The sequence below is a fragment of the Phlebotomus argentipes genome, unplaced genomic scaffold (assembly GCF_947086385.1).
Source record: "Phlebotomus argentipes unplaced genomic scaffold, Phlebotomus argentipes genome assembly contig_15, whole genome shotgun sequence".
NCBI lineage: Eukaryota > Metazoa > Arthropoda > Insecta > Diptera > Psychodidae > Phlebotomus > Phlebotomus argentipes.
This window is the reverse complement of record NW_026776181.1, coordinates 8,269,452-8,293,346: the sequence shown is the minus strand read 5'-3', so window position 1 is coordinate 8,293,346 and position 23,895 is coordinate 8,269,452. Positions and strand designations below refer to the sequence as shown.

Genomic DNA, 23,895 nt, shown 5'->3' with positions numbered 1-23,895 from the left:
AGCATCGCAATGGCTTGACTCTGTGTCGGAAACATCGGTGTGGCCGATGAGATGCAATATCGCGCTCTGCGTGGTGAATGAGGAGCACGAAAGCGCAAGATTGCGGAGTTGTGGGGTGGGAAAGCTCGCCCTGTTTGGCTGTGCTGTTGTACACTTTCCAAAATGGTCTCTAGCTTCAGGCGAAAGTGGTGTGTGTGCTTTTGAGAGGCAGGAATCACGAGCATCTGGCGGCTTTGGCTCTCTGGCTGGTGTCACAATCATTGGCTCATCACTTTATTGCGAGTTGAATCCCGGCGTAGTCGCAATAATCCACTGCTCGTCGCAGTTCTGCCTTTTTTCTCTGCGCTCTCTTTCTCTCTCTCTCACCATTCCGCGAACAGGAAAGGCTCGCGGCGGGCATTTTACTTCATCGCGGGTTGTGTGGTGATTTGTGTAATTAGAGTCTGCAGTGTGTGAGTGAATTTCCCAATTTGCAATTAGCAAAATACCCTCTTTTCCACACCGCCCTCCGCACAGACTCTGAGACGAAGAAGAAAGTGCCTGTGCGCTGTGGAGTGTTGTGCCGTTTCGTTAACGAGAAGACTCTCCAAGCTGCTACTCAATTGGATTAAATTGATTTAGCGATTTTATCAATGAATGAATTCACACACAAATGTTCAACAATTCACAGTATTGATTGCAATTCATTGTGCATATGCTTGACAAAAGGGAAAGCTCTCCTCCATAGCCTTCACAGCAGAGCCTCTCCATCGCGCCCCCCTTCGAAGGCTAATCCCTGGCTTTAGTTCGCCTCGAAAACACTTCCCAAACACTACTTACGTAATTACGTGATTTATTACACCGCACTCAATAAGTCATCCACATCTATGAAGCGCGTCCATCACATTAAATCCTCACTTCACCTTCACAAATTATTCAATAAATTCAAATAGAATTGTGCATATTACCGTCTGTGAGGGGGATTTACGATGCCATTTGAGCTCATTTAAAATCATCCTTCCCTTATGCCACCGCTGGCAAATGAATATCTATCAAAGTGCCTAATTTAATTCACCAAATTGGGTAATTATTTCATTGCGTGTGCTCACATTTTGCCGTAATTACACAGCACTAATGGCACATTGAGCCATTCCCAGCACACACTCGCGCCAGCGGAAAATATCTCCACCCTGTCATTGAAATTAATTTGGGGAAATTTGCAAATTTTCATTTAATAAAACTGCCTCATTGATCTTGTTTGCCCAACACTCGCGTCAATATTTATGCATTCACGGGCAATTGCCACTTGTGAAGCTCTGCGTTGAGCAGTTATTGAATATTGAGGCACATGAACCGCCTGAAGTTTCTGTGAAATTCCCGTCTACATTTCCTCCTGAGCTTTCCAGATTACACATTTATCATTCGAGAAGCATTGCTAACTTATTTCAAAGGCACTTTGCAGTTTCTTTCTCTCTCGTCTTCCCTTTATCATTCTTTCCATTGAAAGACTGCCTGAAAAGGGGAGCAAAGAGTGATTGATACTGTGAAGAAGTGGTTTCTGGAGAAAAGTCAACAGCTTTAGAGACATTAATTCTCTGTAAATACTATTTTAAGAACCATTTCAGGATCAAATCATTGGCCAGAAAGCTCGTTGACCTGAAAATGTTAAGAGCTACTTGCCTTGTTTCAGGTCGAACTCTAAGCAAGTGCTTATCAATGTCCTTTCACATGCTTGCTCAAGGACTGTTTATTGCAGAAAAGTGGCTCTCTGCCAGAAACACAAATGGTAGCTCAGCATAAGTGATTTCCATGATTAACTAATTCCCGTCACGACTGCTTAATAATGATGGGCTTTCCCACTGGATTAGAGGTGTTCTTCCAACCATTCACAAATACAGAATTCATTCATTGCGAGTCTCAGTGAATCTATCGCGCATTTAAATAACGTCACATATTTCTTTGTACAGAAGTAGCGAAATAAGAAGTGTGAACTAATAGCGAGAAGCGCCAGTATCTGTGTTACTTAAAATTCATCATGAGAGTGAATCTTTAGTGCGGTGAATCATTTTGCATAGGAGGACTTTCGTGGTAATTTGCATTTTATCTGGTGAAGACACACCGAACAGCGATGATTCTGGAGACAGTTCTCCTCTATCTTGTCGCCCTGTCGTGGGCATCGTCGTCACTGGCGCACGAGGAAGTGCCTCTGAACACCACGACGAAGCTCAACTTGAAGAATGACGAATACTTGACGGAGAAAATAATCCCGGACATTCAGTTTGTGGTCCAGAAGCAGCTCAATGACAAAAAGTTCGAGACACTCAACATGTTTCTGGTCATTCTCAAGAATTCATTAATTGAGAGCGGCTACCGAGTCACCAAGGGTAATTAAATTTTATGGTATTTTGTACATGTAATTTGATCTCCGGGCGTGGAGTTTAATTTGAGAAATTGGCACTTTTCACGATTTGAATAGTGTGTGTGGAAAATTACACTGAAGGTCGCTTATTAATTTCTTGTGGCCCATTCATCAAGAGCTCCCATTATTTCACACAGATATTCCATTCACAATCATTGTGCCTAAAGTGGACACCAAGAGTGTCGACAAGGATCGCCTGAAGGAGTTTCTGCTGGAGCACATCATTCCCGGAATCGCCTTTCAGACCTTCACCGATGACGATGTGTATGGCAATGGGAACTACCACAAGCTGATCTTCACGAAGCTCCAGAAAGACGACGAGATGCAGTGGTTCATTAACGGCGTGAAAATCCTCCGGATGGAGATCATCAACGAGCGCATGTCCGTGATATTCATCGACGGCCTGCTGGGCGACAAGCGCAGCACAACGTACTCCAAGAGGAACATCCAGGAGACGAATCGCTACAATGAGCCACAGCGACTGGAGATGAAAAACACCACGAAGCACGAGGCGATGGTGGCGAAGGACAGCAAGATATCCGCCCTGATGGCCTTCCTGGCCAGCATGAAGACCGGCACCAAAGTGTTTCAGCACTTCCTGTCCAAGAGCAACTTATCCCATTATCTCAATGACGTGCACTACGCTGTGCTCATTCCCACGGACAATGCATTCCAGCGATGGCACCCAATTGACTGGGGCTTCTATCCATTCAGCGTGCACGAGTTCACCGAGAGTGTCTTGCGAAACCACTTCATTCAGCTCAAGACGCCCCTCCGCATGGAAGACATCAAGCGCATCCACGGTGAGCGCCGCTTCAAGACGCTCGGCGGCGAGACTGTGGTCTTCAAGAGCATCCGTAAGACCTGTCCAACTCTCCTCGGACAGTCTGACTAATGCGTCACTCTCATTTTCCAGCCACTCCCAACATCAATAACGTGACCATCCTCTCGGATCACTCCCTCGCGAACGGCAATCAGGTGTTTCTCATTTCCGAGGTGCTCTTCGTGTCCGAGGCCATCGTCTCGCGCCTCCATCAGATGCACAAGGACAAGGAGACACCGCCCTTGCTGGCCTTCCCCTGGTTCGGCGCCCAGTTCCTCTCGCACTCCTTCCTCGCTCTCGAGAGAGACACGCGATTCACGCAAATCACAAGGTAATCGATCCGAATTCTTCTTACCCTCATAATATGATTCTGGCTCTAGAGACTTTAGCGCCACTAGCGGTGGTCTAATAAACTTCTTATGTTCAGAAGAGTTATAAATCGAATGTCTTAAGCAATTTCTTTTTTTTGTTCTGCAGATGGCTCAACACTGCTGAAATAGCGCCCTTCGTGTCCGGCTCCAACTACACCTTCTTCGTGCCCATGGACTCTGCCTTCGAGAAGCTGGGCTACGACGCCCTGCCGGACAGCGTGCTGGCGTCCGAGGAGGGCATTCGCATGCTCTTGAACCACTTCGTGCGCGGCCGCCTCTACGATCGTGACTTGCGACACGACGAGGTGTTCGAGACCGTGGGCGGAGGGGCGATTCGCGTGGAGAGATCTCCGTCAGGCAACGTGACCGTGAACGGCGCCCGCGTCATCGAGAAGGAGCACTTCGTGTATAACCTCGGCACAATGTTCTACATCGAGAGTATTCTGTACCGGGATCTGGTGCAGGCGAGTCTCACCACCACCACCGAGGCGTCATCGTCAATCTCCACACAGGAGCCGGAAATGGAGACCACAAAGAGCGTCACAGTGCCAGAGGGATCTGCGGATGTGAAGAGGGAGAAGGAAGAGGAGCCCAGCCTCACCGAGGAGGACATCCTGTTCGATGAGGACATCACTCCGCGTGCCCTTCCCGTGCGATTTCAGGCAAGCTCACCGAAATAGGGAGCCAACAGCGTTCATTCATCTCGTCACAATACCAAAAGAAATCAAAAGATTAACATAATTTAATTCTAAAGGCATTCCCAAAATGCACAACATAACATTTATATAGAAATTTCTAGTGATTTTCTCTGTTTGACAGACATTTCATTGAAAGGATATTTGATTTTTATATGTGTTTCGCAAAGTATAGATTTACAAATTTGTTGTACGATAAACTACTGATAGCAATATAGAAAAAATGCGTAATATTAGAAAGTATCTGAAATTGCAGTGGCGAAGGAATTGAAATCCGAGTTCCTTTGCTGGTGCAATTGAAAAAAAAGTGTCATGTTGAGATTTTGAGAGTAGAGGTATTTAGAGTCGCATTTACTGATCTTCGAATAAAACTACTAGAGATTCAAAAGAATATTATGTAAAACTACGCCATTGAGGACATTGAAGATGAAGAACGATGGACATTCTTGATTGAGACATTAATATAGATATGAAATAATCGCAAAATATGACGAGCAACCCGAAATTCATATTTTATCCGTACATTTTTGTATGATATAATCAATTCTTTTCTCAAAATAAAGGATGTGTTAGATAAAGAGAGTGTTTAATTCTTATCTTATCTCGTGATTCACACTGTCGTAAACGCTTCCCTTGTGGTCTGACACATTCGGCCGCACTTCGTAGTTGCAAATTGTCACGCCGTGATGGTGAGCCTCGGTGAACTCTCCCTTCAGGCCGATATAGTGTATCTTGGTGGAGTCCTCGCCGAAGTTGCCCGGAAAGTGCAGTGAAAGGTGGTGCACGGATGAAAAGACCACTGGCTTTGTGTTGTACTCAACAGTGCCATTTGGGTCGATCGTCAGCTGAAACTCCTGATCGGGCTTCGCGTTGGTGTCGTCGAATGTCATCTTTGGGCGGTTCTTGAACAGTCTTAGGTGATTCGGGTGCGTATTGTCATCAGATCCCATCACAATGATGCCCTTCAGCTTCACGTTGCCTGTGAAGGGGATGTTGAACAGCAGTTCGGGATCAGCGTCGCTCTCCACACACTTCTCGGCGTCAAAGCGCTCCTCGAAGGCTCGAAAGACGCACTTTCCTGTGGAGAATCACCGGTAATCATCCTGGGCATGACGAAGCCAAATCCAGAACTAACCTGAATTTTCGGCAGCCTCATTTAGGCACTCCACGTTGTCTAAATCAATCTTCGTGTACAAACTATAGTTGACGCCTATCTCATTGGGATCTGCAGAGCTAGATGAGCCGTGGTTGCAGCAGTGCGAGTGAGACATTATGCACGGAAAAGCGAGCCAAAAACTCCACGGAATAGCAATAAAAACAAAGAGACGCAATGACGCGAATGACAACCCCAACAATCAGGGTTGCCCGATCGACAAATTGATATTTTTCAAAATATCGAGTGCATATTTTTCACTTTTATTTCTACTTTCAATCACTGTTTCGGTCTTAACTACGTGTTTTATTGCAGCTTTGACTATACAAATTCACCTGAGTGCCGCAGTGGATAAAATGTGGTTTACATTTTAAATTGTTGCGATTAAGTGAAATATCGCCGCCAATTTATGGCAGCCCTGCGAATGTCAACTCAAGTGGTGACGAATGGCGAGAGTTCAGTGAGTTGTTTATATTTTGGATCACACTTCTTGCTGCATTCCTGCCCACCGATTGAAGAACAATCTCGCTGAGTGGTATTTTGCAAGATGCTAGGGCCAAACTTCTCAAAACTCTTCCCATCGCGAAGCAGCGCAGTGATTTTCATGTCATACATCGCACTGTTTGTGAATCAAGGTAGAGTTCTCTGCACTTGCTCCCAGATTTTCCAGTATTTTCACGCATTTTTTTCCACAACTGCAGGGATTCTCGTGACAGCGTCCCAGGGAGAGGATAACAAGTACAGCTTTAACACGGTCACTGTGGTGCTGCTGACTGAGCTTCTCAAGTTAATCGTCTCGGCTTGTCTGTACTGCAAAGAGTGAGTATACGGAAGCACACGCACTCTGAGATTGCTTCTCCGGAAGCCGGTTGATATTCGCGAATCTCTTTTGGATATTTAATCATTATCTCACATTCGAGTTCATTGAATATCCTGCCCAGACTTTATCATAATTGACTTAAATTACGATGGGTTTTACGAGTTAATGTTAAAAATTCAATTTCATGTAATGTTTAAATGATTTAATTTTATTTCCATTTTATATTATTACAAATTTTCAATTAATACTGAAATGAATATTTTTAATTTTCCGGATAATTAGCATTCAATGACTGCAAATTAACAGTAAACAAACATTGGGAATTTAACTGGCGATTGAATATCTCAAATGTTTAGTATATTAAAATAACAAATTTTATTAGTCTTTAGAAATTGTATTTATTACTCACACCTTCTGAAATCAATAGAAATTTGTTGAGGATTTTGCAATCTCCAGCTCTTGGGATTGCGAAGAAAATAGATTCATCAAATTCTTGAGCACAAGTCTATCTGGTTTCCTAATAAAACAAAGATAAACACACGGTCTTAATAATGAAGTTGATTGAGACTATAATGATTTCAACTCATACATTTATAATACGGTATTGATTTCGTAAGTTTTTTAATCAGAAGAGCTTTCTTCTATTCGTACTGAATTTGGAGTCACTGGAAATGTTCGTGTGGAGAAGCAATGTCTTCGAAAGTGTGTGCAGAGAAAGCTTCGCAGGGACGAGATGGTATTTCTGTGCTTTTTTGTCTTTCAGCCACTCCTTTAAGTCATTGTGGAGTGAATTGAGAGCGGGCTCTAAAGTTGTCGTGCTGTACTTCGTGCCAGCTTTTCTCTATTGCTTGTACAATAATTTGGCATTTGTGAACTTGTCAAGATTCGATCCGACCACATACTATCTACTGCTCCAGTTTCGTGTTGTGATAACGGGAATCCTGTTTCAGATAATATTCAAGAAGTACTTGAGTCGCAGGCAGTGGCTCTCCTTGCTCCTCCTCACGCTCGGCTGTATGGTGAAGCAGGTGAATTTTTCCAAAGACGAGGCAAGTGAGGGTGTAGCGAATGCTAAGAACACCTCGGGCTTCGATTTTAGCATTAATGCCGTATTTATCTTGACTCAAACACTGTGCTCGTGTCTGGCAGGTGTTTACAATGAGTATCTATTGAAGAGGGAGGATACCAATGTTAATATCTATGTGCAAAATGTTATTATGTATGTCGACTCGATCGTATGCAATGTGAGCGTGTTGCTATTCCAAGGAGACCTCGTCGGTGCATTTCAGATGGATAGCCTGAGAGCTGTGTTTAGACTTAATGTTATTGTTATAATGGTAAACAATGCAGCCATTGGCATTGTCACGAGTTTTTTCCTCAAGTACATGAACTCCATCATAAAGACCTTTGCCAGCGCCCTGGAGCTCTTCTTCACGGCAATTCTCTGCTACATTCTCTTCGCAATACCAATTTACCTTAACACCATCCTTGCCATTGGTGTGGTGTCGTTTGCCGTGTTCATGTATTCGCAGAATCCAGTCGTGAATCTGCCCGCCACAACCAAGAGTCCACATGCAGTCAGTGAAGACACTGAGAAGCTGCTGATGGCCGAGGAGGGACAGGTTAAGGATCAATCATAATACAGACAGCATTTTCACAGCCAAACCCTCTTTTTTCGCGCGACTGAGGTTTTGCGCAAGTATGACGAGGGGAAGTAAGATATCCCAATTTTTGAATGCCTTGGAGAGAAGTGAGAAATTGATAGATTCAGTACTACTACTTTTGTGCCTTTTTTGCCTAATTTCTGTGCAATAAAGCAATAAATCCTATAATGCATCTTATCGCTCCTCGCACTGTGCATTGTCACTTTTATTGCTATACTAAATTGTGTATATCATTGGCATTCTCTAGGGTTGGGAAATGAATTTTCTGAATTTGTTTGAGAGCTTAAAACACGAGCGCAAGAGTTCACTGACCTTTAGGCTAGTTTCAAATGTGATTTTATGCAAAATGCTCAGATGAAATATTATATTACGATGAGGAGCGACTCGAACAATGCTTTTATGGGTGAAATGTGTTTTTGTCAATCTAAGTTAACTTGACTAACCATGTAGAAATGGTTTGAAATTATATATGTGTGAAATATGGCTTCTTTCAATACATTTGCAAGGAATACTTTAATGAAATGCACTCGAAAAGACGACCGTAGGATATAAATTGAGGAGTTTTGCCGGGAGGAGCGAGAGAAGTACGATGTGAAAGTTTGGAAGCTGGCAAAAGGCGGGCTACGATGAAAACCCTTGTGTGGTTGTTGTATCAAAGCAAAACTTCTCTGACTCCGCACTTGAAATGCTGCCCAGCTTTGCTAATTGTTGCAACACTCGAAACGTCCGAATTTGCTCTTCCTACCAATTCGATCTGTTTTCCTTGATTCACCAAAACCAATTAGAATGTTATTTTGAAGCTGTAAAATCATGCATTTTACGTCGAAATTTTGTTGCCTTTTCGTGTGTTAAAGACTAAGTTTGCCTCAGCCTTTATGAGGTCATAAAGTAATTCGATTATGTGGTGTTTAATTAATGAAAGAATGAAATATGACCGAAATTCGTACAATTTCTCTTGACCTTTTTATGCTTCTCCCACTCCTCGATGGCGTCGGAAATTATTTGCGTAGGGCTGAATTTCGAAAGCGACTAATTTGGGGGCAAAACTACACGTGAAATTGTAAATAAAGTGTAAGAAATGAAATTGACCAAATAAATTATTTATAACTTTACTAAAATGCTCATCTTATGTTGTCATCTACTTCCTGTGGTAGTTTTTCAATTGCTGGCAATTTGGAAATGTCCTTAATTATTCTATAATTGGCGCAAGGAATTCGTACTTTTCTGCTCTTTCGCCATGAATCACTGCTGCACGTGTGGAAAGTCTGGGGAAATTCGGCGTCTCTTGCCGCATCACGTGGTGCCAATGTGCGCGCGAGAGGAGGAAATTTTGGGGGGCGAACGCGAGATGGGCTGATGAGACAGAAGAGATGAGAGAAACAGACGGACAGACGCCACCCGTGGCGCCACAATTCTTTCACTTCACCCTGGGTGTTTTATTGAATAATCGACCAACGGGAATTTCGACTGACTGCTGAAGAGCGCTTTGACCACGAGGAGCGGATGAAAAGCCACTCGAACAGACTTATCTCGCTGTATAGCGTATTTTATACCCATTTTAAGCATGCCTGCAGTGCTCGCAATAATGATTCCTCTCAATTTAATAGCTCAACCCGTCTTCCGTGTCACTCTTCTCGCTGGCTACGTGATATTTCGCCGCCCGGTTGAGATTCACTTACATATTTGCAGCAATGTGCACCAATTAGGGGGACATAATTGCTAATTTTGTACATTGAGTTCAATAAAGTTTTAATTACCTTCACTCAAGTTGATTATTTGATTTTCTCTTCTTGTTGGGTATTTCATAGTGACAGCGTCGCGTAGCAATTTTTAGTCTTTATTGTCCAATCGCAATGATTATCAATTGGAACTATGGACGAAATATGAACTGGAAGCGAATAAATTTATAATAGCGATCAATTCTTTCGATGATGTATGATTCCAATCGGAGAAAGACATAGATGAGACCTTATTCAAGCTACTGAAGACGATTTCAATGAAAATTATGAGTAAACAAGTGACTGAATAAATTATGACAGAAATTGTGAGACGTTCTGATACTGGAATCTCAAGTGTCTTATCAGAAGCCATTTCAGAAAAAAACGTTTTTTTTACAGGTGAAACTTGGTATGAATATATTGGGCGATAATTTTTGTATTTGGAGTATAATTTTTTCCTTTTTATGAAAATCATTTAAATATTTTGTAAAACCCCGAAGTATCGGTGAATCTTGAGCACTTCGAGTATAAATTAACCATCATCGATTTCTTTTTGGAAAATTAATCAATTACTGACTTAAATAAGAGCTCACACTCTGCAATTCATCTGTTGTTGTTGTATTTTCTGAAGAAGTTAGACTTTCCACCACTTTGGGAGATTCTTCAGAATAAATCTGTGGATATACAATGAGTGCGTGGGAGGAATTTCCACAGCACATGCCACTATTCAGATGGGACGAGATTAGAGGAAAAGAACGTGATGTCATTCAATTGAGCTTTAATTTCATGAAATGTCCAACAATTCCGTAATACAGCATTTAAGAGTTAAACTTTCTCATTGGGGTAATTTCGTTGCTGCTTCTTCAGCACAAGATCAATGGATTTTTAATTGCTTCTTTACATACAATATGTACAAAAGGTAATTTGGCGCAAGGAAGACAGTCTTCACAGACAGAGCAATCTTTTTTTATTAAATGCCTCCTCCACTCTTTTCAGGCATATTATAGCGCAATGAATCACTATTGCAATTATCGAGAAATTCAGCAGAGTGTTTAAGTTTGACTTCTGTGATGAGGATTTGTAGGAAGATTCAGGCTCTGTTGTTAAATTGAAAGCATTTTAGCATGAGCTGTGTGTTTAAGAAATTGAGTGTTAGTGTTTACCGTAAAACTCGGTTTCATAGCTGTTCTTCCGTCCGAAGGAGTCCGTGTTTAGAATGGTTGGATGCTGATCATTGGGCGACTTGAGATGGAAGTTCATATAATTAACATTGGGAGTCCTAGTCGTGTGTGTCCTGGGTCTCTCCTCCTCCAAACTCTTCTCCGTTGACTGAGTGTAGATGTTGTGAATTGTTGCTAAGCATTTTAACTAAAAACACAGAACAATAGTGTGATCTTTGCGTTAAATTTAAAGAAAATTCGCCATACTTTGAGCTTTCCATCGACAAAGTGATGTCTATTCGTGACAAATTGTATTCCAATAATGGCAGTTTCCAAATTATAATCATGACTCTTGATGGGCTTGTGATATTTCACGTATGAAGGATTAACCTGGCAACATTAAATATATTCAGGAGATTATTTTGAAAACTGAGCTCTTCTACTGAAGTTGCAGTGGGCAAATTTACTCACGGGGAAGTTGTTGATACTCCATGTCAAGTTAGCAGCCGGTTTAGAAAGTCTTGAAGTACAATTTGCACGTACGCTATCGCGAACGCGATACTTTGGACGAGTTCCAACAATGGCAGGACCGTGGTGTGGCAACTCTGAAATTGTTGCAATAATATTTAAAACATTTATTCTTGTGCATCGCATAAAACATACATTTCTATGTGCTTTTTTTCACACTCTTTCGTCTGTTTCGCAAATTCAATTTTCACGCTAATCCAAAATTGGCACTCTTCTCCGAAAATTGCCCTCTGTCCCTAAAACTTTTTCAAACTTGTAATACCAATTTAAGTTGAAGCGATGTGTTGAGGGAACATATTCCACTCTTATGCCACTGTAACTCCATCTGCAAACTACGCGAACTCGGCGAGGTGCACAGCAATGATAGACATTTTATAATTGATGAAAAGTAAATGGCACTTTTTAGAGCTCTTCTCTCATATTAATTCCCTTGACAATTTAAGGATACACAGCCAATGACGACGATTTGCCAGAGCATATTAGCTCTGTTGTGATGTCTCAAACAGGATAACCCGGAAATGTATTAGAGACTTTTGTTTTATTCATCACGGATGAAACATTAAATTTGTACAAAATAAAATCCTTTTACCTTTCTCTGTCATTGTAATACATTTTCCTTAGAGAGGCATGATTTTTAATCCGGATGAGTAAGGAGTAAATAAATTAAAATACCCTCTTAAAGGGCATTTCGAAAAGTGCGCACAAAAAATTGTGAATTTACTTGAAAAATCCATCCATATTCTCACGTGAACATTATAAACACTGTGATAATTGATTACACTATAGAGAAAAGAAAAGTGGTGGGTTGGTAAAATTGGGCGTAACTTTTCTTCGGGTGTTTGATAAAATCTACGAACCTGCCTTTTCTGAATTTTGAATAATGAATCACCTCAACTTTTCCATAAAAATGTTTCCCCTTCAATTGAAAATTTGACCAAAGCTCAGGTACAAAAAGTTAATAAATACAATATTGATTTGGAATCTTCTGTGCGGGAAGTTTTGGTTATTGTACACTTTTCCATGTGCTCAGAAAATTATATATATAGAGTAATTGTTAAATTTCTTTCCTTTTGTTCTTCTGAAGAATTCTGTTGCTGAGCTATTTTCCTGTCTCTCTCTGTGTGAATGGTGAAAGTGCCATTGGCACATTTCTCACGGCATTTTTGGTTGTCAACAGAGTACTTCTATAATTATATTATTGAATAAATACGAGCGTGTTTGCTCACAGAGGGAAAGAGTGCTAATTTCTCCGAGAAAGCTGTGAATTTGGAAATTTATTTTGAAAGAACCAAAATAAGTGGCACACAAAGGAAAAAAGAGGGGAAACATTTTGCAATATCACCCACCAACTACTTCCATGTCTGCTGACGAAATGAATGTGTGAAAAGAGGGTGCATCCACGGTAACTTCGCAGCTGTACCTCCCAGAACTTATAAGTTGAACATCCTCCAGAGTAATGTGGCTCTCGTTGGATAAGGATTTCTGCAAGAATTAACGCTTTTCAGACCATTTCACCCTTTTATTTATTCACATCCTCCATGGTTTTCAGCATAGGTGTTGATTTTTGCTAAAATATTTGAGAAAATTTACCAAATATTTCCTTATGCATCGAAAACTATCCTTCTTTGGGGGCCTCTTTGGTTGTTTCTACGAAATTCTTCGGATTACTCTCTATGCGGAACAAGAGGTTGGAAAAGTTTTCTGTGCTTTTATGAAATTTTCAGCAAAATGGCATCAAATTTCTTAACCACCTTTATTTGATAGCCCACGTAAGTGAAGGATAGAAATCTATTCTCTACCATTCGATCCTCCGAATTATATGCCTTTATGCTCATCAACAAGTTTCTTACTCCAAAACTTGCTGCAATTTCATCGATTTTCAATGCCTAAACTTACCATTTATGTGCACATGCATTTGAAACAGTGCATCGTGGAAAAATACTGTGCATATAATACGAATGCGATGTGTGCGAAGAATGGAGGAAGTGACAAAAAGTTGAAGATAATAATATGCTCTATGTAGGTATATAACATAATATGTATGCGTGCCAGTAAGGTAAAATAATTCACAGTTAGAGAGTTCCCTGATGTGGGTGGTAAAAGGTGGGAGAAAAGGTAAGAAAAGTGACAAAATATTTATCTTCTCTTATATATGTAAATATTTCTCTGAATTAATGTTGTATGCAAATTTTCTTTAGCAATTTCATACACTTTTTCTTCTCGTTCGCCCTCCATTTCCACCATCGCGAGTGTTATAATGAGGAAGATGGTATGATGAATTATCTCACGCAATAGATTTCAGGTTAAAGTTGAAAAATATTCAAAATTCTATTTTCTCTTATACAATTTCAACCACAAAAGCTGTCACGCGGAAAAGCTCTTGCTTCTTTCATTTTCCAGTGAGAAAAACTTGAGACTGTTTTAGTGGAAACTGTGAAGAAAATGCAATTATACTCTAAAGAACTATTTTCGATGTTTTCGTATAATTGTAAATTGCTCCCAAGTCACCATTTGACTGGTGTATTCGCAGTATTGAATTTATTAGTGAGGAATAACAAGGAGTGCAAAGATTTCAAATGGATTTAAGCTATTTTCCAGGCTATTTAATTTTGACCAAGTGATTTTCTCGTCTTCTGAGACGTCTTGCAAAGTGTCATGCAATAAGCTTTCTCATTCAAATACGTAAGCGCAACTTGAGTACTTTATGCCTCACACCCCAAAAGTGTTTTCACGTGAGAAATGCGAGGCATTTTCATGAACGGCCACGGAAGAAAGTGTGAATATCAATGGCAAAAAAATGTGATTTATTCATACAATTGCAAAGTTTACAGCATGGGTTTGTGCAACTGATTTATACTCACAATTATTGCAATTCCTGCAATGGAGAATATTTTCATCGTGGGCACTTCTTTCGGCGTGTACCCGTAAAACTCCTGTCGACCCTTGTACCACTTGACAGAGTACAGTGCATCTCCTTCGAGGTCATAGTGACAAATTAACGATGCAGTTCCACCTCTTCGGACGGCATTTGGAACCGTGACATACACATCACGTAGAGAATTCACCCTCTCTGCTGGCGAGACAGAGTAACATGTGAGATAATCATACCCCATTCGGGTGATAAACATGCATCTCACCTGCAAAAATGCTCATCAGCAGAAGAACTGGAATCTTGCAGGGGATATTTGAAATCATATGCATGAGTGATGGCATTGCGATGCTGCAGAATTCTTGAATACGACCTTTTTCTATGCAATGAATTTTAGAAATGATCCACACGTTGAAACACTATTCTAATTAGCAAGTCTTTCGGAGGAAATCCACAGAGTTGAATGTTTAATTGGCAAATTCCAGTGACAAGTGAATTTCAACACTTTTAATTGCAATTTTATTTATGCATAGGAACACATAGTCCGAGATGTCAAAGACTTGATGGACAAATTGACACGTTCATATGAGCTATAACGAAATGGTTCTTCTTAAATTCACTTTTCAGCTATCTTTTAATTATTCGGACTGTGGAAAATATGGAGATTCATTGATTTTCTTATTAAATCTCCGCTGGAAATGGAATATTTTACAATAATTAAATTATACGGTTCTGAAGGAATCTGGCTATCAATCAATTTTCACGTGTGTTACTTTTTGACTTGATAAGTTTCTGTTTGAAATCTTCACTTTCCTGATAGAACTTTTCTTATTCGGACAAGAGAATTCATCACTTTAATTATATAGTCTACAATTATACAGTGAACAGAAAGCACATTTCCTTGAGATCTTGTGTTACCGACAAGTGTGTTCTGCACGGAGGACTTTCTCCGACTCCTGCACGCTACCGACTAAATCCTTCGTCTCGAAAACAAACACATAATTGAGATTTCCTCATACACTGGATTCACAGTCACACACTTGTGAAAATCTCCAATGTAAATGGGGAAATCTGCATCTTTGCCGATTGTTATCAGTAGCGAAGCGTTCAATATTGATTTTTCTAACATATAGTGAAGTAAAATAATTAATAGAATATTTAAATAATTGTCTAATTGCATTATATTTGACTGAAAAATTGCCAAATGCTTTGTAAACCCAGCACTTTACCTCTTGCACGCATGCGCCGTAATATTTAAGATTTTCAAAAGGAACATGTATCGTTTTCATTGGAAATATTCTACCTAAAGAATTGAGAATTACGTATTGTACTTTTTATGCTCGCCACCCTCTTTCCTCAGCCTCGAGTGAACATCAGAGGAAAGAAAACTTTTACTGACCCCCTTTCGGCACAAAGCAACAAAAGATCCCTCGAATTGTACTAGGAAAATTCACAACATTTACTACCTTCTCTGTGGCTTCAGGGAGAACTTGTACCCGCAGAATCCTATAAATTTAAATAATTAAAGCATCTTACATTCCCAGTATTATCGTATAATCCAATCCTTCTCTCATGGCATGGGTGAAGAAGGAAGCACCAAATGCCCCGGATGTACAAAAAATCATTATCCCTGCCTGATAGTGATGCTGTAGTCCCGAAACTTTGTAAATTTATCATATTACACATCTGATAAGTGAAATTGTCTGATCTCTCACAAATTGGGAACATTAGAGAACCGTCCTGCCTTTCCCAATTGACTGGGAAGCTTAGGCAAATGCCTTTACAATCTTTATGGTTATAATTTGATTAAGTTCATTTTGCATATCGCATTGGCATATGTTTTCCTTTCTTAGAAAATCTTCTTGCTTCCATATACATAATGTAGGTCATGAAATTACCGCTTATCTGCTTTAGGGTGTGATGATTCAGTTGAGCTTTAAGTAAAGAATTTTCGCGAAAGGTCGGGGTTAAATTCCAGACTATACATATGTATGTTTATGTAGCCCTGAAGATGTGCTTCTTCGTGTAGAGTATAAAGTGGAGATTTGACGCTTTAACCAAGAATTCCTCTGAAACCTAAACTAAATATTTTTCAGTTTTCTTGAACTTGAATAAGATGCGCGGTTTCATTAAGTCTTTATTACTCTGTAAGGTAATATATGTTGTAAAATATTCTAAATTTTCACAAATAACATATTAAAAGCTGCGAAGTTGTTTACTTCTGGCTCCGGAATTTCCGCAGAAAAAACCACCTAGAAATGACTCTAATTGTCTTTCACCACTGAGTGGAAAAATGCCACACGATAAAGTTTCACTGTTTTCCCTCTTGTCCAGCTCTTTTCATCGCAACGGACGGCTAAACAGAAGTAGCGCGATGGTTTTCGTCTAGAAATCACCACATCTTATTGTTAAAAGTTACTTTTACAAAACTCTCCTCGTGGGCAAAAGTACTCGAATCGATATTGTGAAGAGATTTGTTAAATAAAATATTCTTCCTCTTGCATTTGCTCTTGTACGTGTGCGTCTCTTTCATTGTCCGACGTCTTTGTTGCTGATAGTTTCTCCAGTGCCATTACTGTAATCACTCCACTTGCATAGTGAATCCTTTGCGTCGTCCTCGGCGAAATGATAAATAAAATACACCACTACTCGTGGGTGGAATGGACATTTTTAGCATTTCTTGGAATATTCCGCATGGAGGGGATTTCTTGCCTTAATCTCGGGTTGAGTGAAAAATGAGGTATAGAAGGAGGATGGTTTGATGCCTTTGTGTATGACGTTGAAGAAGTGATTGCGTACACTTTTCTCGGCGCAGCTTATTTCACGATGCTTCCTCAATCCTGAGATGCCTGGTACGTGGCATGGAAGAGCCATAAAGGTTTCAATTACAATGTCACGAACTAGTTTTAGTGAGTAGAAACGGCAGAGTCTGAAATGCGAGATAATCGCTCCTCGAGACATTGACGATGTCGTCCATTTGTCGCTGCACTCGTCATCCTTTTGAAGTTCTGCAACTGTGGTGAAATCCCTGTTTAATTTTCAAGCAGTGCGACTAATATCAGCATTAGAATGAACACGTGAGGAAGTAGCATTGTGATGCTATTATGCTCCTGGCTTCCCAATCAAATGAATGCTCCGAGATTATAGCATGCATGAGTGCATTACGAAAGTACGGCTCATAAACTATATATTCCTTTATTTCGGATTAAAGTTAGAGAGATTTCCATTCAACATGTCATGGAGGGTATTTTAAATGACATATTTTTGCAATTGACCTGCAGGATTGAAAGAAGTTCTAGGAAAAATTGCCGAGTTATTAATGTAGGAGACACTCGAAGAGGATGAAAATGCTATCAGCAAATACAGTAATGGCTATCGAATCAAAAGGGACACAGAGAAAAAAACCGGCTGCCGAAAACTGGAATGAGATCACACAAAATTCATGGTCAGTCTTATTAATTGTTCAACTAATGCCTCCTCTTCTGGCCCACCATCAACAGTTGTAATTTACATCTCACACAGTCCACATCCCACATTTCGCACGAAGATAAATTTGAAGCTTCTCCTACCATCCTACCTTATAATTTAGGAGCATTTTTCAAACTTAATTTCCAGTGTTTTCCCTCTTGCTTGACCCAGAATTTTCGCGACTTTTAAAGTTTTTTCTCTCGAAGAGTGTATTTTTTTAAAAGTGAATAAATAAATTAGTGTACAGTGTATCAATTGAATACTTGAGTATTGGACGGCGGAAAGGTGAGTTTGCATACCTGCATATTTCCATTATTTCCTTATGACAGCATTAAATAATAATGCGAATCATCTGAATATTTGATGTAGTGTTTCGGTGAATATTTTCTGCATAAATTGGCCCTGAGTGTAAAAGCGTGTTTAATATTCGTATGGAGTTGGGGTTTGGGGAGGATTTCGAGGTGGGGAATTAGTGAAGAAATGACAAAAGAGACTTTCTGCAAATGTTCTCCGCACTGTCATCGAATTTTATGGGGCCACGTTTGCTGAAATTGTAATTGTGGATTAACTGTTATGGATTCACTTTTAATGTCTTACCTCGTGTTATCTCGATATGTGATTTATCGATGGAATAAAAATCGAATTGTTAAAGTAAATTGCAAGAGTGAGTGTTAGTCATATTCCACAAATACAGCGTGTTCTCTTTTTCTCACTCTCACTGCATTCACTGTGCAGCATTTGGCGAAGTGCCTTGCCGTCGCTCAATCTGTGGATATCATCAAGTGATATGGGAAAATCTATCAGTAATTTTAGCGCTTGAGGTGGAGTCTCAAAATCAGAGAAAATGTGGAATCACGGTTTTTGTGGGATTTAGCGTTGCCTTATCAATAAATTTTTGACGCTATTTATTCCTGTTATCGGATGTTGCATGAATACACATTCACACATTCGACGTACATTCCCAGAGAGGGCAGAAAATGAAAATTTCGTGCTGGACTATCATGTGTCATGGGCAGTTCTCTGCTAAGGCTCCTTCCTCGCGGTCTAGCGCATATAGTGGTAGACAAGACATGGCGAACAGAAAAGTCCAATTGCGCCGAAATTTCACCGTGCAACTGTAATAAATAAAATACTTGTGTTTTTGTGCTATAATGTGACTGTGCAGAAAGACATTTTTCCCCTGACTCCAGACTAAACATCGCAGTTGTCTGGTTTTTGTGTAGCTTGTTTTTTTTCATCTGCTGTTTTTGACTCCAAAACCAATATCGCGTTTTGTTCCTCAAACTAATTTAATTGAACAAATCACTGACAAAATGATGACGACAGTGAGTCTCATACCATCCAATTGTGCCATCCTTTTACCGCTTCTCCAATTGTATTGTGTGTTCTTTCATCTCGTTACAGGATATTGATATCATGGCTTCATTTTTATCTCTGAGCAAGATAAAGATCTCTGGATCCGATTCCCGTAGTGAGACTCAAAGTGAAGTTTCTTCTGCTGACAGCGAATTGAATGATTTACGTTCAATTGCCATTCAACTGGGAGTCAGTGTGGATGAATTGTCTGTGGAGAGATTCAAGATTGAGCGGCAGAAATTGGAGAGCATGCTTTCAGGTTTGCCTGTTTTCCATATAGCATTCCTTTTGCCTTTTTTCCATGCCATCAAGCAGATCAAACAAACACCCCTATTAACATGACATGTTGTGTTGCTTTCGACGAAAGGAGAATATCACAATTTGTGTGAAATTTAATTCATTCCCATTTACCTTATCATATCTGTGCATTTATCATGGGAATTTGTTTGCAGGATTATTTTCCAAAATGTCGATAGTATCTGTGATTTCTACTGGACAATTTTATTCTATTTCTTGTATTAAATCCAGTCCGTCACTTAGCAATTTAATTTGGAGATTATCAACAAATGAGCCGTCATGTTTTCTATTTAGGTTAATCCATTTCTTATCTTACGTTGATATTGTCGATTGTAGAACCATTTTATAATGAAAATTCAACTTTATGCAACAATTGAAATTAACTATGATAAACTTCCAATGTGTTCTTGTATTAAAAATCTCCCTGAAAAAAAATGTCTTTTCCAGAAGGTGCCGATGGACTTGGAACAAACAAGGCCGAAATGTTTTTTCAATTGGTAAACAATTCATAGCAATAATAATAATGGCATATTTTGAATAATATTTCTCCCTTCTCTCTTTAAAGATCATGCAGGACACTTGCACGTACATTTGCTGGCCGTGCCGGCTGAAGATCGGCGCCAAGACCAAGAAAGATCCTCATGTGAAGATCATTGGCAAGTCTGAGAATGTGCTGAAGGCGAAGGAGCGCGTGATGGGCACACTGAACTCTCGCGGCATGAGAGTGACAATGAAGCTAGACGTCTCGTACACTGATCACTCATTCATCATTGGCAAGAGTGGGAAGATCATCAAAAAGATCATGGAGGACACACAGACGCACATCCACTTTCCCGACTCCAATCGCAACAATCAGAACGAGAAGAGCAATCAGGTGTCTCTGAATGGGGCTCTGGAGGGTGTTGAGAAGGCCAGGGCGTTCGTGAGGGAGTCTGCTCCACTTGTGCTGCAATTTGATCTGCCAATCTTGGCGCCCACTCATCCTGTGCCAGACAACGAGTCGCCGTACATAAAAGAAGTGCAACAGAGCTATGAGGTCCAAATTGCGTTCTCCAATAAGCCCAAATTGCATTCACTGTCGGTGATTGTGAAGGGATCCGAGCGGAATTGCATGAATGTGAAAATTGCTACGCAGCTTTTAATTGATAAATTCTGCACCAATACACCGGCACGGATCGATGTGATGCACCAGATGGAGATTTCGCCACAGCATCACTGCATCGTCAAGGGGAAGGACAATCGCAATTTATTGCGAATCATGGAGTACACGAGCACAAGAATCATCTTCCCGGACTTGACGGATGCCAACATAAGGGCTCTGCGTCGATCGCAAGTTCTCATCTACGGGAACATCGAGGGTGTCTATTCGGCCAGACAGCTGCTCTTGGGCAATCTGCCGGTGGCTCTGATGTTTGACTACCCGAACAACACCATCGATCCGTCTGATGTGGCCAAGCTGAACAATTCCCTCGATGTCTTCATCACTGTGCGTGCCAAGACTCGCCAAAGCACTCTCAGCATTGTGATTAAGGGCGTTGAGAAGTACATCAACGATGTTTACCAGGTGAGTGTGTTTCTCTATAAAGTAGCTTTGTGGAAAATTTCCAGCGCTTATCTCTTTGAGCAGGCACGACATGATATTCTCAAGTTGGATCCCCCGGTCGTCCAGGCCAGCATTCCGGCCAACTACATGCTGCACATGGAGGACAAGCGTCTCATGCAACTGCCAGCACTCCTTGCACTGCATCCGGAGAGTCCCACACCCACGCCAATTGGCTATTTATCGGACAGGTCATCACCGTACACTCTCTTCGAGGGTGGTGGCATCCAGAATCGCTACCAGACGAGTCCTAGCAGCCTCTACTCCTTCACACCGAATGAATTGGCCTCAGTGACTATTGAACACCCAGCGGACAATAAGTATCTCAATGTGCCCAATAATATTTCACCGAGAAGTGTGAGCAACAACACGAGTGGGTATCAAAGTTTCAGCAGCAGCACCAATTCCCTGGACCATTTGAACATGTACCCATCGCTGAATCACCCACCGAGTGTCAATTCATCCCAGGAGAGGATTTTCTACGGATCAACCAGCCGATGCAATAGCAGCGGCTATGGCAGCTCACCATTTCTCAACACAAGTGACTCACAGTCATCCAATATCAACTATCAGATGAAACGCAATTTCGATCACAGTCCTATATTTGATTTCAATTTAAAGAAATTGGACGGACTCAAAGCCATGAAAACATCACCAATGGGCGAGGTGAGAATATCAATGAGACCATTACTCTTTCACTCCGTGGATATTTGAATACTGCGCCCCGCAATATATTACTATCATCTTTCGCATTGCATGGAAAGGTCTCGCGTGTACAATGAACCAATTCCATGCCATGGCATTTGGGAGAGTTAAGGAACTTTCAGATTATAGCTCTCAGATAGACTCGCTAATATGGTTTTATGGCTCTTCGGCCAATCGATTTGCGAGATTGACTGTATCAATATAATGACAGCTCCACTTTTTGGAGTTGAAATGAATGAATAGCAAATTTACTTGCAATCATTAAACAATTTTCATCCAATTCAATTGAATTTAATTAAATAATAATGAGATTGTGTGGAAAAATTATGTGACACGATTAAGTCAAGTGAAAATTATAGCTAACGCAGTTATTATTCCAATTTTTCGGTCATTCTTCATATTTTTTCTCGTAACTTAATGCCCAAATACCTTTCCATGGAAATAACTGCGACTGGATAAATCATGCAGGATCACAAGGATGATTTGCATTTGTATTATTCAGCCGAGGACTCCGACTTCTGCTTGGACAGGCTTGGGACTCAGCAGGACATCACCCATGGTTCCGCAGGATGGAATTTCGAGTGCATTCATGTCTGATTGGGAGGACACGACCAGTGCATCGCCCTATAGGATGGGGAAGACAATTGGGATTCTTGATTCTACACCAGTGCAGCGCAGAGCACAAATTGGACATCATCGAGACTTGCACAGTCTGCTCACATCTCTTGGCTTGGAGCACTATATAAGTGAGTTTGTGAGGCTGTTGTGGTTTTCACGAGATGCCAATTCCTTATCACTCTTGCAGACACCTTTGTGTCCAATGACATCGATCTGGAGATTTTCTCCACGCTGACCGAGGAGGATCTCACGAAGCTGGGCATCACGTCCTTTGGGGCGCGCAAGAAGCTCCTGATGGCCATCACAGGGCTGGCCGTGGTGTCCAACACGCCGACGAATCATCGTCCCAAGTTCTCCGGATCGGCGGCGCCGGGAGCCGAGAGACGCACGTCCAGCTCTTCTTAAGCGTTCGCGGGCAATTGTGTCCAATTGACGAGACATCAATTGGATTTTTCATATTGCCACGGAATTTTTTTTGGTTGTGTTGAGGAGTTGCACTAGATTTAAGGAATCAGTGAGAATTAATTCTCAACTATTTTCAAGCAGCAACTCATCCCATCAAATCATCCCCTGTTTTGTGTTACCATTATATATTTTCGTAACTATGAGGCATTTTCTTTTAAGTTATGGTTTATTAGAATGTATCCCTATTTAAAATTTATGCATCATCACTTACCATCTAACGTTTAATTTAGATTATCTCCCAGTATAAATTAATTGCAGTATTTTTTCTGATATTTCTGCATGAGAATTCATAATAAGAGTATTCTTATGGATTTGATATTTATTATTTTATTTGTAATATATCTAATGAAAATGGAACAGAAGAGGCATTGTTAGATCAAAGAAGAAAGTATGTATTCTCATAGAGGAGAGTGATGGAAGAAAAATTGTTACTTTCTAATATTTGAGCAATATTTATAAGATGTCCAGTTAATATTTTCCATCCTTTTCCTGGCGTTACTAATTTTTAGTTAAGGGATTACTCGAACATGTTCAATTTTAACACTATACATATAGTTGCATCTATATTTAGTATTGAAAGTTGATAATTTGGAGCTGAATGATCTTGTAGGGAATCAGTGAGTGTGTTGAAAAAACTACAGACCTGTGATGTTATGTTCAATATCAGTATTTTAAGAGGATCTTTCCTCTAATACAACGAGACACACAATTGATCACATTTGACAAAATATTCTCTATTACTTTCAATATTAATTTATACATAAATTTATGAGTGAGTGGATAAATTACCAAATTCTTTATAAGTTGATAAATTCTTTTTACTATTATAAAAAGTATATTGTAGATTATTGCACTGATAACAAAAAAAAACATTGTAAACTTTGCGAATTGATTAGTATAAAATTGCATGCGAATTTGTAAGACAAAATTTACTCTAGAATTAAATATAAAATGAGGTCAATGAAGCATTTGAATTTTACTGAGAGTCTATTTTCTGGGTGCAGAGCGGAGAAATGGTGAAAAAAAAACACTATCACCAGACCAGGGTGCGCCTATGGGAATGGAGTAGGTATAAATCATATGCTACAATAATGATATTTTGGTTACAATTTGGTGGCATTTGTCCAGTCCGCAGGATTATATGCAAAATATGTATATATTTTGCGTATATCAAATATTACAATATA

General features: G+C 40.3%; 5 protein-coding genes across 7 annotated transcripts; 3 read left to right on the top strand and 2 right to left on the bottom strand.

The window, feature by feature from the left end:
• Positions 1 to 17: 17 nt before the first annotated feature.
• LOC132262650 (uncharacterized) lies at positions 18 to 4,275 on the top strand. Of its 2 annotated transcripts, none has more exons than XM_059761978.1 (5): positions 18 to 452; positions 1,950 to 2,363; positions 2,536 to 3,255; positions 3,315 to 3,552; positions 3,699 to 4,275. In XM_059761978.1, exons 2-5 carry the CDS (start codon positions 2,108 to 2,110, stop codon positions 4,270 to 4,272), a joined length of 1,788 nt encoding a protein of 595 aa, XP_059617961.1. In that variant the 5' UTR covers positions 18 to 452; positions 1,950 to 2,107; the 3' UTR covers positions 4,273 to 4,275. The 2 variants fall into 2 exon arrangements, with proteins under 2 accessions (XP_059617961.1, XP_059617960.1); XM_059761977.1 differs by having other exon boundaries at positions 1,947 to 2,363.
• A 587-nt stretch (positions 4,276 to 4,862) lies between these two features.
• LOC132262651 (PITH domain-containing protein CG6153) lies at positions 4,863 to 5,638 on the bottom strand. The gene is made up of 2 exons (XM_059761979.1): positions 5,423 to 5,638; positions 4,863 to 5,365 (listed from the first exon to the last, which is right to left on the bottom strand). Exons 1-2 carry the CDS (start codon positions 5,556 to 5,558, stop codon positions 4,881 to 4,883), a joined length of 621 nt encoding a protein of 206 aa, XP_059617962.1. The 5' UTR covers positions 5,559 to 5,638; the 3' UTR covers positions 4,863 to 4,880.
• Positions 5,639 to 5,860: 222 nt separating this feature from the next.
• Positions 5,861 to 9,042, top strand: LOC132261847 (UDP-galactose transporter senju). Its single transcript, XM_059760860.1, has 3 exons — positions 5,861 to 6,075; positions 6,142 to 6,259; positions 7,024 to 9,042. The coding sequence occupies exons 1-3, from the start codon at positions 5,988 to 5,990 to the stop codon at positions 7,898 to 7,900; spliced, it is 1,083 nt and encodes a 360-aa protein (XP_059616843.1). The 5' UTR covers positions 5,861 to 5,987; the 3' UTR covers positions 7,901 to 9,042.
• Positions 9,043 to 10,409: 1,367 nt separating this feature from the next.
• Positions 10,410 to 15,129, bottom strand: LOC132262224 (uncharacterized). 2 transcript variants are annotated; one of them, XM_059761411.1, is made up of 7 exons: positions 14,468 to 15,129; positions 14,192 to 14,403; positions 12,677 to 12,812; positions 11,274 to 11,407; positions 11,070 to 11,192; positions 10,806 to 11,010; positions 10,410 to 10,739 (listed from the first exon to the last, which is right to left on the bottom strand). In XM_059761411.1, the coding sequence occupies exons 1-7, from the start codon at positions 14,541 to 14,543 to the stop codon at positions 10,588 to 10,590; spliced, it is 1,038 nt and encodes a 345-aa protein (XP_059617394.1). In that variant the 5' UTR covers positions 14,544 to 15,129; the 3' UTR covers positions 10,410 to 10,587. The 2 variants fall into 2 exon arrangements, with proteins under 2 accessions (XP_059617394.1, XP_059617395.1); XM_059761412.1 differs by having other exon boundaries at positions 14,192 to 14,400.
• Positions 15,130 to 17,700: 2,571 nt separating this feature from the next.
• LOC132262691 (protein bicaudal C) lies at positions 17,701 to 23,673 on the top strand. Its single transcript, XM_059762032.1, has 7 exons — positions 17,701 to 17,952; positions 19,072 to 19,282; positions 19,768 to 19,817; positions 19,886 to 20,884; positions 20,948 to 21,586; positions 22,128 to 22,371; positions 22,431 to 23,673. Exons 2-7 carry the CDS (start codon positions 19,084 to 19,086, stop codon positions 22,646 to 22,648), a joined length of 2,349 nt encoding a protein of 782 aa, XP_059618015.1. The 5' UTR covers positions 17,701 to 17,952; positions 19,072 to 19,083; the 3' UTR covers positions 22,649 to 23,673.
• The last annotated feature ends 222 nt before the right edge of the window (positions 23,674 to 23,895 follow it).

Excerpts from the sequence above, each read along its gene's own strand:
- LOC132261847 (XM_059760860.1), top strand. The coding sequence starts at position 5,988 with ATGCTAGGGCCAAACTTCTCAAAACTCTTCCCATCGCGAAGCAGCGCA. Across the intron at positions 6,076-6,141 it reads CGCACTGTTTGTGAATCAAG|GGATTCTCGTGACAGCGTCC; the intron begins GTAGAGTTCTCT and ends CCACAACTGCAG. Across the intron at positions 6,260-7,023 it reads GCTTGTCTGTACTGCAAAGA|CCACTCCTTTAAGTCATTGT; the intron begins GTGAGTATACGG and ends TTTGTCTTTCAG.
- LOC132262224 (XM_059761411.1), bottom strand. The coding sequence starts at position 14,543 with ATGCCATCACTCATGCATATGATTTCAAATATCCCCTGCAAGATTCCA. Across the intron at positions 12,813-14,191 it reads TTGCAGGAATTGCAATAATT|AAATCCTTATCCAACGAGAG; the intron begins GTGAGTATAAAT and ends TAATTCTTGCAG. Across the intron at positions 11,193-11,273 it reads GGAGTATCAACAACTTCCCC|GTTAATCCTTCATACGTGAA; the intron begins GTGAGTAAATTT and ends TAATGTTGCCAG.
- LOC132262691 (XM_059762032.1), top strand. The coding sequence starts at position 19,084 with ATGGCTTCATTTTTATCTCTGAGCAAGATAAAGATCTCTGGATCCGAT. Across the intron at positions 19,818-19,885 it reads CCGAAATGTTTTTTCAATTG|ATCATGCAGGACACTTGCAC; the intron begins GTAAACAATTCA and ends CTCTCTTTAAAG. Across the intron at positions 22,372-22,430 it reads TGGCTTGGAGCACTATATAA|ACACCTTTGTGTCCAATGAC; the intron begins GTGAGTTTGTGA and ends TCACTCTTGCAG.
- LOC132262650 (XM_059761978.1), top strand. The coding sequence starts at position 2,108 with ATGATTCTGGAGACAGTTCTCCTCTATCTTGTCGCCCTGTCGTGGGCA. Across the intron at positions 3,256-3,314 it reads TGTGGTCTTCAAGAGCATCC|CCACTCCCAACATCAATAAC; the intron begins GTAAGACCTGTC and ends CTCATTTTCCAG. Across the intron at positions 3,553-3,698 it reads CGATTCACGCAAATCACAAG|ATGGCTCAACACTGCTGAAA; the intron begins GTAATCGATCCG and ends TTTGTTCTGCAG.
- LOC132262651 (XM_059761979.1), bottom strand. The coding sequence starts at position 5,558 with ATGTCTCACTCGCACTGCTGCAACCACGGCTCATCTAGCTCTGCAGAT. Across the intron at positions 5,366-5,422 it reads TGAGGCTGCCGAAAATTCAG|GAAAGTGCGTCTTTCGAGCC; the intron begins GTTAGTTCTGGA and ends GATTCTCCACAG.